At 38.7% G+C, this 12,255-nt stretch overlaps 1 protein-coding gene across 1 annotated transcript; it reads right to left on the bottom strand.

The window, feature by feature from the left end:
• Positions 1–210: 210 nt before the first annotated feature.
• LOC104164577 (short transient receptor potential channel 4-like) lies at positions 211–729 on the bottom strand (the record flags this gene model as incomplete). The annotated part of the gene is made up of 1 exon (XM_009703942.1): positions 211–729. A coding segment is annotated over one exon (519 nt), but the record flags the coding sequence as incomplete, so codon positions are not given.
• Between the last annotated feature and the right edge of the window lie 11,526 nt (positions 730–12,255).

Genomic DNA, 12,255 nt, shown 5'->3' with positions numbered 1-12,255 from the left:
CTGTGCTATAACAGAACATTTTAAATTCTGATACTATCAAACTATAACAGCTACTCAAATTCATCTAATTAAAAATATTAAAAAAGAAGAGACCCTGTAGAACAAAAAAAGATAAGCAGCAATTTGTCTCAGTTAAAAGGATGTATTTCAGGCTATTATCTATCACATTACTACTGCTAAATATGCTTAAATATTCTCCAGCACACTCACCTCTTTTTGACGGTACTTAATTGCCAGTTTCAATCTTGCGAGATCATTACCACTTTGTTCTTCTATCAAGCTATTATCATCTCTGTAATTAAGAATAATTTCCAATTCCCTGGAACTCCGTGTCTGATCCAGGAGATCTTTTGCAAATTGCTTGCATTGCCGTGACAGTTCCTCATACTCCGACTTAAATTCATTTTCAACTTTACTCAGTTCCTGCAGCTCCCAGCTCAATTGAAAAGCGGTAAGGAAAGGATCCTCACTGGACAAAGCAATCAACGATGGGCTCGCCAGAGCCTTGTAGATATTGAGTCTGGATCGAGAGTGGCGGAGGCTGTCCACGTCTGAACTTGAGACACATTCGACGCAGTTACAGCGGACCTCGTGTGGCCTGGGCACGGAGACCCCTTTCTGCACAAGGAGCTTTATGATTTCGTAATTGTTGGTGTGGGCAGCCAGAATAATGGGTGTGATATCCGGTGTAAATTCCGAAAACTGCTTGTCCAGAAGCACTGGTGGCACCTGTGAAAAAAGGCAAAAACCCTTACAGGTCTCTTCATCTAACAAGAGTTACAGAAAATTAAGCTATGAATAGTTCACCAGGTAGTACACTTACTGATGGATCTTTGCTTCTGGGCAGAGTCGAAGGAAACACTTTAAACATAACAATTCACTTAGCTAAGATAGCCTCTTTCCAGTTAATAAATTGCTATAAACAGGGTGTGATTTTTCATAAAACCTGTTTGTACATAAACAACCCATGGGCAACGGTTCATTAGAGCAAATGATTAGATAAACAAGGAGAAGTCAGACACAAAAGCTCTTGTTGAGTTTCTTGAAGTGCCAGCTGTGAGCAAGATGGAAATGTTTTCTTGTCTCTCAGTGCCTAATCTCAGTTTTATAGGGAAGACAGAATCATGGGGGCATAATTGTGACTCCTTGAAGGAAGCGGTGAACAGGACACAGAGAAGTTAAGAGTTATAAAATAAAATAGGCAAGTAAATGAGAAAGAAAGCGTATGTTTTCTTAAAGAGAAGGTTGGAAATATGACTGTGGAGAGAAACAAAAATACCTGCTGCAATGAACTTAATGTCTTAAGGCTCAGTTCTACATTCACATGTGCAAACAAACATAGTCTCTTTATAGGAAAATGGGGGAGGTGGTAGAACAAGGGTCCCAAGGCAGCATTTTTAAAGCCTCTTCTGGTGTGCATTTCTGTATTTTCAGTCTTCTTTATCAGAAGACTGTACGGTCTTTCATTTTAAGCATGTTTCTTTATTTTAAAATATCAGACTCTAAAGTCTTTCCCAGATCAAGACAGCTCATTAGGCTAGTATGATGAAGCCATAAAAGCGTAATTAGCCAATATCAATAAAAAAAATGGTATTGGCATCATTACTTATGGACTGCCTTTGGTCCATAGCTCAATAATGAAGTACAAACTCAATCCACATCAGCAAGGTGCTCTAAGTGATGCTCCTTTAGGAGGAAGAAAAAGGGAGAACACTTGACTCAAAGTTATCTGAAGGCTAGGGAAATAGATGGCCACTGGAGGGAGGAAAAAAATGTTTGATAGAAGTCCTTATAACAGGAGAATGACCTTGTTGCCAGGTGGAAAAAACACAAATAGCCAAGAAGAGAAGTTAATAGAAAACATGCAAAGCATGTGAGAACAGTGTAAGAATGAGTTGAAATGAGCTATGTTTAGAGCCTTGTGAGGGAAATAAGTGGAGCTAAAATTGAAATGCACAGAATCAGACAGAAACTCAGTAGAAAACTAGAATGAAATTAAGCTGAAAAGAACTGGTAGCCTGTGGATCTAAATCCATAAATAAAATCCATAGATCATAGATTTTTTTCTCCCTCTTTCTAATGAAGATGCTGTGTATTTTGTACATTTTTTAGCTGCTCTGTGTGTAACACAACTCATGTTTGTTCAATGGCACTGTGTCTATGTATAAGACCTGCTATGTGTGTGGGCTGTAAAACAGGGGCCTGAAGCACCAACTAGTTGAATGAGACAATTACTTTGGGATGTAGCTACTTATTCATGTAAAATGGGGTGGAAAGACAAGACTGGAAATCCGGCGTTTGGGACTGTAATCACACATCCCTAGGGAAACAAACCCAGCCTGGCCATAGCATATTGCTGACCTCGAATAGCTGTGCCGGATTCTGCAAAGGTACGTGGAGTCAATGGGTGGAAATCCCTTTTCTCCCTTCCCACGGACTCAAAGATGCACACTTAGCTTGGCACTGGGTAAGGCTGGCACAGAGTCTGTTTTAGAGCAGGACTGTGGGATGCCTGGAGCCAGCCCACCCACCCTCACGACCCCTTTGCAGCAGGAGCAGCCATCCGCACAGTCATCCCCACAAGCTTATGGGAGATGTTTACAACCAGTGGTTGTGAGCCCAGCAGCTCCTGAGCAAGTTCTCTTCTGCTTGCTTTATTCCGAGGTACAAACAAAAGAGTGTAGTGTGTGCAGGCATACAGAGAAATATGGGTTTAAAATTACTCAGGAGGTAAGGAACCCAGCTGAGAATATACTGAGGGCATGTATGGATGAAGGAGACACTCCGGTACAAGAACGAGCAGAAGGTCTGTGCGCTGTGCTCGGTCTTAGCTGCGGTTAGGACAAGAAACACAACCTGGGCAAACGTCTTCTCAGAGGACTTTCTGGATATGTCCACACTGCTCTGTCAGGTCACTTCCAGGACACCTCTGGGTCATCTGTCACCTCCAGACTGAACACTGTGCAGAGCCCATTCGGGGATGCCCACGTGCCCACATCGCTTCGTTATTACTGTCCAGCGTGGACTCAGGCTTGAAATCCATTATCTGTTTTCTCACCTGTTTCTGGTGTCCGTGGGGAAAATAATACCCATTTCCAACCCCAAACCTCACTGGTTATTGTTGTCTTAGGTTTATTTTCTCTTTTACTTACATATTATATAGAAAAAAGAGAGAACATGTGCGTGCATATGCACTTTTCCTGCTCTCTGAATTGCAACTGTGGACAATGCTCTTGAGGCTAGAAAGAGATGAAAATGGCAGTAGAGGTTCAAACTTTGCATTAGTAGAAATAAGATTTTGGGCTATCATAGGTCTGAAAAAGGTTTATAGGGAGGGATGTGTTGTGCTCTGACAGCATCCGCCACAACCAGTGAGACTCCTGCTTGGCCCCAGGGTCAGGGTATCAGGGAGCAGAGGAGAGAGCTGCAAGGGTAGAAAACTCAAGAATGCAAAGCTGTAACTTCAAACTCACCGACTGCTCAGAGTATTCCTCTGTCACTTAGCATGTCATTATCTTTGTACTTTCTGACAGTACTAAACTAATATTTGCTTTGAGCCCTGCCAGAACTGAAGGCTATCTTAACATGTCATTAACCACAATCTTCTCTGAAAAATTAGCAGAGACACAGCTTCAAACAGCATGGCATTACAATGATTGACTTGTACATGGGGTCCATTAACTCAAAAGCTGCTTGTTTCTCTCATAGCTTATCAAAACCTTTCATCTTAAGGTAACTCAGCTATAAATAAGGTTAATGTACACATTTTGGAATTCATACCATCAGAATTTACCCAAATATAGAAGTGTGTATTAAATCATTTCAGCCTTAACTTACAGAAACATTTAAACTTAAAGGGCAAACCATAAGACTGCAACTTTAATTACATCATGAGTTTAACTCCTGACCCTTTACCTCCTATTTTAAGATCTCCTACTCATTTAAACCAAAGATCTACAGAATGCCAAAGCAATAAAGTCAAATTATTCCCTCATCTGCAGCATAATGAAGTACTTATCTCTTGAAGTTCTGAGTGCTCTCATGGCACTCAGAATATTTCAGCATTTAACTGTTGACCCAGAGTACTTGCTCTGAAGTCACCAGACTTATCATGAATTTTACTTTCAAACTACTGGAAAATATTTCTCTTTAAAGAAGCCAAAACAAATAACCAGCACACATTGATATTAGCCACACAATCTAAAGCTTTGACAGAACACTCACAGAGAACATATGAATCTTCTTTAAATTCAAGGAGGATGGGAAGCTACTAGGTCTTACAGTTACTGACCATGACTGTGACTTCCCAAGGCTTAACAGTGGTGTAACTGTATTGGACACTTTGGAGTTAAGATGTCAAGTGTGAGGCTACTTAAACTTCGAAAGGTGAAATTATTTTTGCCTTCTTATATTTTGTTGAAAATTTTCTACTTCAACACTATTTGTAGGGCTGAGCAAAGCAGTTTGGTGATTGTGTATACTTGTATGCCTATCTATATGGGGTTGAGTAGGTAAGAAGAAAATAAAACAGAAAAGAAGCAAGCATAGCTCAAAGTCTGTACACTTCAGTGCTCAAGGACATGAGATTTTTTGTTGCATTCCTTTTCCCTGCACTTACTGTAAGTGGGAATGAGTCAGTCTGACTTAGATAACTACCAATTTTTTTAGATACCAAGTGGAACAGCCCTCTTCAATATGTGTTTTTTTCCCTGTGTGGTCTGTATGAGGAGAAGCCCCTTTGCTATTACAGAAAGAGAAATCTAGGCTAAATTAATGCCATTTAGGTCTGAGATATTTTCTCAGACATTACAAGCAGAGAGACCGATTGCTGATGATCTCTTAGGTATCCAGGAAATAGAAAAAGGTAGCAGTCAGTTTGGAAAAGAAGGAATGGAAACCCCAGGTGCGTCCATTTCTCCATCTAGATTTCTCATAATGGCTCTCATTTCTGCAGTATCTTAACAGAGAGATGGAAAACTGCAGTGCCCATTTACCTACTTTTAAAGTATAAGACCTCAGAATCTACATAAAGCAACTTATTTCCTTGGGCAAATGGATAGCTTGCCTGGTTCTTGTCTTTATTTATTTACAATTATTTTGTCTTTTGCTTGTACAGGACAGCAAATCCTGCAATGACTGCAAGTAGTTAGGTGAATAAATTTCTGAGTCATATCAATCATGACAGCATGATTGGAGGTAAAATGTAAAGCAAATTTTAAAAAGCATATATGACAGATAACAAAATGAAAACACACATCATCTCATGCAGTACCACATTCTATAAGGAAATTAATATTATAAAGGTATATCATCAAGCTCATCAGTTGCTTCAGCATTACTGCTCTATAGCTGTTATCAGCTAAACACCTTGAAAATGCTGAACTCTACATTTCAGTACAGCCAACAGTATGCAAGTTATCCCTATGCATACACAGTTTTCTGATTTATATTCTGATTTATTAAGTTCTTCTCTTCTTCGGTTTCATATTATTCTATCAGCTGAAAACCATCCTGATTATGATGATGGGAGTAGTTCCACCAGGAAGGCTGCAAAAAATCTTCCTACCCCAACTCCTTTCACATGTACTAAGTCACTGATAAACTACCAGATAGCTTGAATAACTTGAAGATATAACTTCTAGATAATTTGAATTCAGTTGTCACATGACTGAAGGGGTCCGTACACAGTCTATCCTGAAAGCCGTGCTGAAACTGTCTTCACAAGACTGCACAAACTGCAGGCCTGCAATGGTGGCCCCAGATGTGGCCGCAAGTCCTTTTCCCTGTCCCAGGGTGCTTGCTGTGCATTGCACAGCTGGCATGTTGTTTGGCCATCGAGTGTGTAAGGCAGGCAAGTGGCTGGAAGTTGCCAAGCTGATCTCAGGGACAGCATCATTTCAGAGCAGCGTGTGCGATACCAGCCATGTAACACCCATCTGGTATATTGTCATTTTCTGCTTTCCATCGGCAGCTTCCCTGGCTTCCCTGGAAAGGTTTCAACTTGTTTATTGCCCTTGGACTCATTACATTTCCTAAAGGTAAGTACCACACTCTTAATGTGCTACTGAAGTACTTTCTTTCCTTTTACAATATTCTGCCTACACCTCTATTCTTTTTGTAGGGAACAGATGTACCCACTAAACCTCACCCCTGCTCCAAGGCACTGTAAGCTAACTGACAACAGTCTGAGGACTGTAATGTAAATGTATGAATGTGCAATGGAGGTTTTTACAAATATTGTGAATGCACAATTTGAATACTAGTTAAACATCTGAAATGCTGCCTAAGTCCAGCAGATAAGATTTCATTACAAATTGTGTCCTTTAACATTTTCACACCCACAGTTCAGCTCAATGCTGTCAAGGTGTTTAAAGCTCCTCTTCCAGATTTCCTTTCTCTGGAGTCTAACCACAAGAAACAGAGATGATAAAAATGGAGCCATACATATTTCAGGTTAAGTGATGCTTATCTTTTCGGGTCTTAAACAAAATACTGACTCTTAAATGAAGTATGCTTAAAAAAATGAAATACTGGTTCTTATATAAAATATAAAGACCTCCAATTAAAATTCCAAATGCCAGACACATAAGGCCATAAAACCTCTCTCTTGTGCTGACTTACAGGAAAAATGAAAGGACTGACTTGAAAAAATGAAATCCTAATCACAAGCTGAAACTTTGTGGTGCTTTGGGCTGCATCTTTGAGATAGAAGTATCTTTTGTCAGATTCCAAATTATGTTATCAATGGAAAAAGCTGAGGATTCCTTGAGGGCAAGAAAACACATAAATCCGGCTCTAAGGCAGTAACAGCTGGACAACCTACCTGGGTTTCAGGACATGGGTTTTGTTACCAATTCTGCCAGTAACTCTAGGTTGCTTAGGCAGACCATCTCTTTCTGCTTCTTTTCGCAGTTGGGTACACTCTTTTGAGTAAATGTTTTAACAACCCAGGATGTAATTCCAGTTATGAATTAATGCCAGGAAGATAAGTCCAAAAAACGATATTTAAAAAATCAGATATTTTTGTGTTGACTTTTTTGCATAAAAGATTCTGAATTATTTTTTTATTTATTTTCAAACCTCATTTTATTCCAAAATTTGCCTATAATTTAACAATAAGAAGGACCAATCCCCCAACACTTTGTTTCAGGTTAAATTATTGTAATTACACTACTTTATTATGACAATTCTAACTATTAATTTTATAAAATGTCCCTAATATTTTCTTACAAAAATATTATATTTCAAGTCAGCCAAGAAAGGTGTCTAACAGACAGAAGCTTTGATAAGCAACCCAAAACAGATATCTAATTTTAGATAGCTAAAGTTGGGTAAGGTAAACACTCCCCTTAGCACACACCCAACAGAATTTATTCAGCAGACAGAAGCCATATGCTGAACTAGCTCAAAACTTGATGGCTGTGCTATCTCATGCTAATACTAACCCACAGCTAACCATAGCTCATGCCTCCTAGCCTGCACGGCTGGGACACAAGATAGGTATTTTTGAAAAGTACTGGATTCACCGTTCTGGCCAACTTTCCAGGGTTTGTGAGAAGAAGGTATGAACAGTTAATGCTGAATGTATTACCTTTAGAAGTTTGCCTTTTGTCTATTTCCTATAGTAGGGCAGAAAGTCGCCACTTTTGCCTCCTTGCAAGGCCTTCTCATTGTATAGCATGTCATAAATATTTCCAAAGATCAGGCCTAAATGTCCTTACTTGTTGCTAATATGCATTATTGTCAGCAAAGGATAACTTGCCCCCAGTTAGAGTGGTGTTTTATGTAATATCGTGTCCATTTATTTTGCTGAAAATTTACTTTCAGCTTTGCTGGGACATGACTAGGAACAGGGATATAGGAAGTAGGAACTGGGACATGACTAGGAACAGTTGCCATAGCTAATACAAAAACCCTGTCACATGTAAGGAGGCTTCAGTGCTTGCCTTTTTGTGTATGTGGGAATTTGGGAAAGTTAAATTTACAAATTTGAGTTATTTTCATTCTATTTTTTCTAAGTAGAAGCTGAGTTTTCAAAACCTCGGAGTTTTTATCTTTTTTACACCAGTTACACTTAGCCTAACCAAAGATGTGAGCCTATGGTTCTCTAATGCTTTTTCATGCTCATCCTATTACAGCTGAATCAATTTGTGTGTCACAAGAGTCACAGAATGGACTGATGACTTCCAGTCTCTGTGCCAGCCACATTGCACAAAAGGCATTAATGTTACATATTAAGAAAAAGAATTACAATAGCATTTAGTAATTCACTGAAACCAACATAACTTTTCTAAACAATGAGGATGACTTGCATAACCGCATGATACAAATAACAGTATATACTTAACATATCTACAGAACATTCGAGCCAAACAGTGTAGACGAATTCAGCAATAGAAGCGCTGCATGGCAGGAAGGAACTTGTTGGAAGGTTTGTTTGCCCCCCTGAACCCAAAGTATGGTAACTACACCTAGATCAATCCCCACAGATATTTGACCAATCTGTTCTTAAAGCCCCGCAGTGGTGGGCCGATATGTTGCACCATTTCCAGACAATGTTTCTGATACTTAATTTGTTTTACCTTTGTGATGTTTAAGTCTTGTTCTATAAAACATGGATACAGAGAATACATCCTTTCTTTACTACAGTTTCAGTTTTCTCTTTTAAACACTCAGTCCTTCAGACTTCCCTTACAGAGAATGTTTTCTAATTTTCTGAACCATATTTCTTTCTGCACATTCCTTACCGCTTAGAATCATAGACATCTGCAATCTACTTCTGAGTATAACAGAAGACAAATTCATGTATATGTTATCATCTGTGCTCATTCTGATGTGACTAAACACAATAATGACTTTTGCACAGTAATATGATCTTGTCCAGTCTTTTTCTGTCAGTCTTGTTTTAATCTCCCCTGAAGAACTGTTATCTTAATTGTTTTCAATTCCAATATATAACTGGTTGATTATTTCTGCTCTACTTAGAACCCTACACTTTTTCTTATGGAACTGTTTTATTTTTTACAGAAATAATTTCTCTTGTTTGCCAGAGCCAACCTGAATTCTAATTGTGTCCTGCAACAGCCTTGTGATACCCCCAGCTTTGTGTTGTCTACAGATTTAACACACTCTCTATTTAATCTTAAATGTCATGAGTGAATAGACTGATTGCAATAGACCCCTGCAGAATTGCTCATTTCATCCCTCTGATTCATTCGTCCTGTTTCACCAAGTACTGTTGGCAACCACTCTGAGTGTGGTTTTCTTAGACTGTATTTTGAGTGACAGTTTATGGAATCTTACAAAACTCAAGCTATATGATACACACTGCTTTTTCCCAACATGCAGAGCTTGCTATCTGGTGATGAAAGAAAATTATATTGTTATGATAGGATTTGCTCTTGACAAATCCTGGTAGGCTGCTATTCATGTCTATGTTTTCTTCTAGGTGCTTACAAGCAAAATGTTTGATTATTTTCTTCAGTATACTCCCTGGTGTGAAAAAGTATAGATTTCCTTTATTTGAAAAAGGAGAATACAGAATGGAAAAGAAATGCTGTAAAATTAATTGACATCCGTTTCCAGATAGAATCAGAGGAAAAGAGAATTTGATTTGATAGATTTGGGACATGCATTTGTTGGGTGTGACTGATGACAAAAGGCTTCAGCACTTTATTACTCTTCTGGTTTTTTTTTCTCCTCCCTGTATCTCTCGGAGCTGATCCAAAATACAGCCTGTACACAAAAGTGGTCATTTTCAAATAATGTTTTCTTGTGAGCATTATTAGTGGATGGATATGCCCTTTCTTCAGTCAATATCAATAGCTTGAGCAAGGGTGGGAAATGACTTAAGAGCAGACACTCAATAAACGACTGTCAGAATATTCTGAATTTGATTCTAGCTCTGAAAATCATACCTAGTCGCTCATCACATACCTTTTTGAAACTAGGTAGAGCAGTTTTTCAAGTAAGAATTCTGGGTGTTGCTTGAGTGCTTATAATGAAAAATGACAAGCAAACAGTGTTGTTTTCACTCAGGGACAGTGAAAGAAGAAAATGAAAATGGTTTGGAAAAATATGAGCACTAAGAAAGAAAAAAGTTCTTATGGAAATAATTAAAGGAGAACTCGAATTATTTCTGTTGCATCATAATAAAGCTTATATACACCTCTCTCAAAGTTTGCACAATGAGCAAAGCCAATACTGAAACCACCTGAATGTTCAAAGTAGACCTAGTGGGGTCCTTCCCAACTGAAGGTCTTTAAATGGATGCATAGATACTTTTCTCAAACACAGAATGGTTCATAAAGGCAAAATCATTTTAGTGACATCTATGTCTGCCATTCCATTTCCTGAGAACCTGTGTCTCTGGTCTGGTTAGAAAAATGTGGAAAAGCTCTTGCTGTTCCCCGTTTTTTGCCTTCTCCCAAAATGGCTCCAATAGTTAGCTGGGGAGGCAGGAGGAAATTGGATTGCTTCTCCAGTGAGGTCTTGAGAGAAATGCTAGAAAAAAGAATTCTCAGAATCTGAACTGGATCCTTTGTTTTTCCCTGAGCTTCATGGATCTAGAAACAAGAAAAGGTATCCCACTGGCTAAGGAATGAGAAAGACAGGTTTTGAAAAGGAGCTTTTGCAGAAGAAACAGTTAACAGATTGGTGGCCTCTCTCAGTATCAACAAACTATGTAGGAGATATGAGCATCTCAGAGGGAAGGGTGGGAATTAAACTTCTTTACTGCTGATTGCAATTATTTAGCATTGCAAAGTAATTTGAGATATCTTCATGGCTGGGAAGTAAATTTTGTGTCTGAGAAAATTAAAAGAGTTATACTCTCAAAGCACAAAGTGGGAATCAGGCAAATTTGCAAAACACTTCAAGAAAAATTTTTCATACATTTTCAAAATATTATGAGAGAGGAATACAAAAGAGTATGGCAGGGACATAGAAACCCCATAAATCTGCAGAGGATGCAGAGAAATTTCATTGTAAGCTGTTTCATAAGTACGTTATTCCTGGTATGTTATCCAGTGGTTTGTTATTTAGCAGCAGCTCTAGTTTTCAAACCATACTGTAAGTTTTTCATATTTCACAGATGCAAAACAGGACTTGTTCCTGAAGTGGACGGAGCAGACCAAGGATCACACAACTACACTAGCATATGATGGGAGTGAAAAATGGAAGCGCCTTTGAGAGGCAATGGATTTACAATTGAATTTTATTACAGGTTAATGATATTCTCAGCTGTGTTCAATTCCTTAATGATAGACACTTTAAGATCCTCCCTGCATGTAAGAATCAATTGAACAGTCCTACTGCTTACAAGGTTTCGGAAAGATGTAGTGGTAAATAATAGAAGATTGCTAGAAATAAAAAAATTCCTTTTGAATTTCCACAGCAAAGAGATCAAAGGAGAAATGGGAGAGGTGTGCATTATTGTAACCTGTCCTATGCAGTGACAGACCAGGAGCAGAAGAGTTAGTTAGATGTATTTAAGGGTAGATTGCTAGAAAGAAGCCTTTGAAACTGGTGCCTAGGGGAACGGATTGGTTCAAATCCTTTAATACTGTGAGTTCTCTGTGCTTCAGGTTAGTCTTATCTCAGTATTGTATTCCTCTTGAGCTTACTGATTGATTGCAGATCCTGATCTGCACGCGTAGACACGGTGCATCCCAGTAATGAATGGGTAAAGAGGTATTCCTTATGTGCTTTAGGATACGGAAAGGTTTTTTGTTTGAGCTTATGTAAGTATATTTTTACTCAAATCAGTGCATGGTACTAACACAGGTTTAATAAGCAGAGGTTTAAATGAGCAGGGAAGACAAATTTCATCTTGTCAGCCAGCTTGTTTGTACCTACGCTTGACGTCATAAAGCTAGTTCGTAGCAAATAAAATGGCGGCAGATTTTTTTGCATTTTCTGTAAATATTCAACTGCGTCTGAGCAGTACATAATAGGAAATGTAGGGCTTTGAGAGCAGATATTTCAGGTTTCCTCTTTTTTCTGCCAGAAGGCCTCACACATTGTGACAAGCCTGCAAACTTAGATAATATTTTATTACCAACTCTCCGTAATGTTTTAGTAGCTGAATTGAAAGGGGAAATAATTTTGCTTGCTGCCAGTTTGGGGTGAAGATACGGATCCTGGCACTGGCATAAAGGACAATTAAAACACTTCTGCCAGCACAGTATGTGACATGCGTATCCTCTATAGATAAAACAGTTGGTAAATTGACAGGCTAAATTGGTAGTCTCCTAA

This window comes from Cariama cristata, unplaced genomic scaffold (genome assembly GCF_000690535.1).
Source record: "Cariama cristata isolate BGI_N322 unplaced genomic scaffold, ASM69053v1 scaffold15867, whole genome shotgun sequence".
Lineage (NCBI taxonomy): Eukaryota > Metazoa > Chordata > Aves > Cariamiformes > Cariamidae > Cariama > Cariama cristata.
Note: the sequence above shows the minus strand (reverse complement) of the source record. Positions and strands in the feature narration are given on the sequence as shown.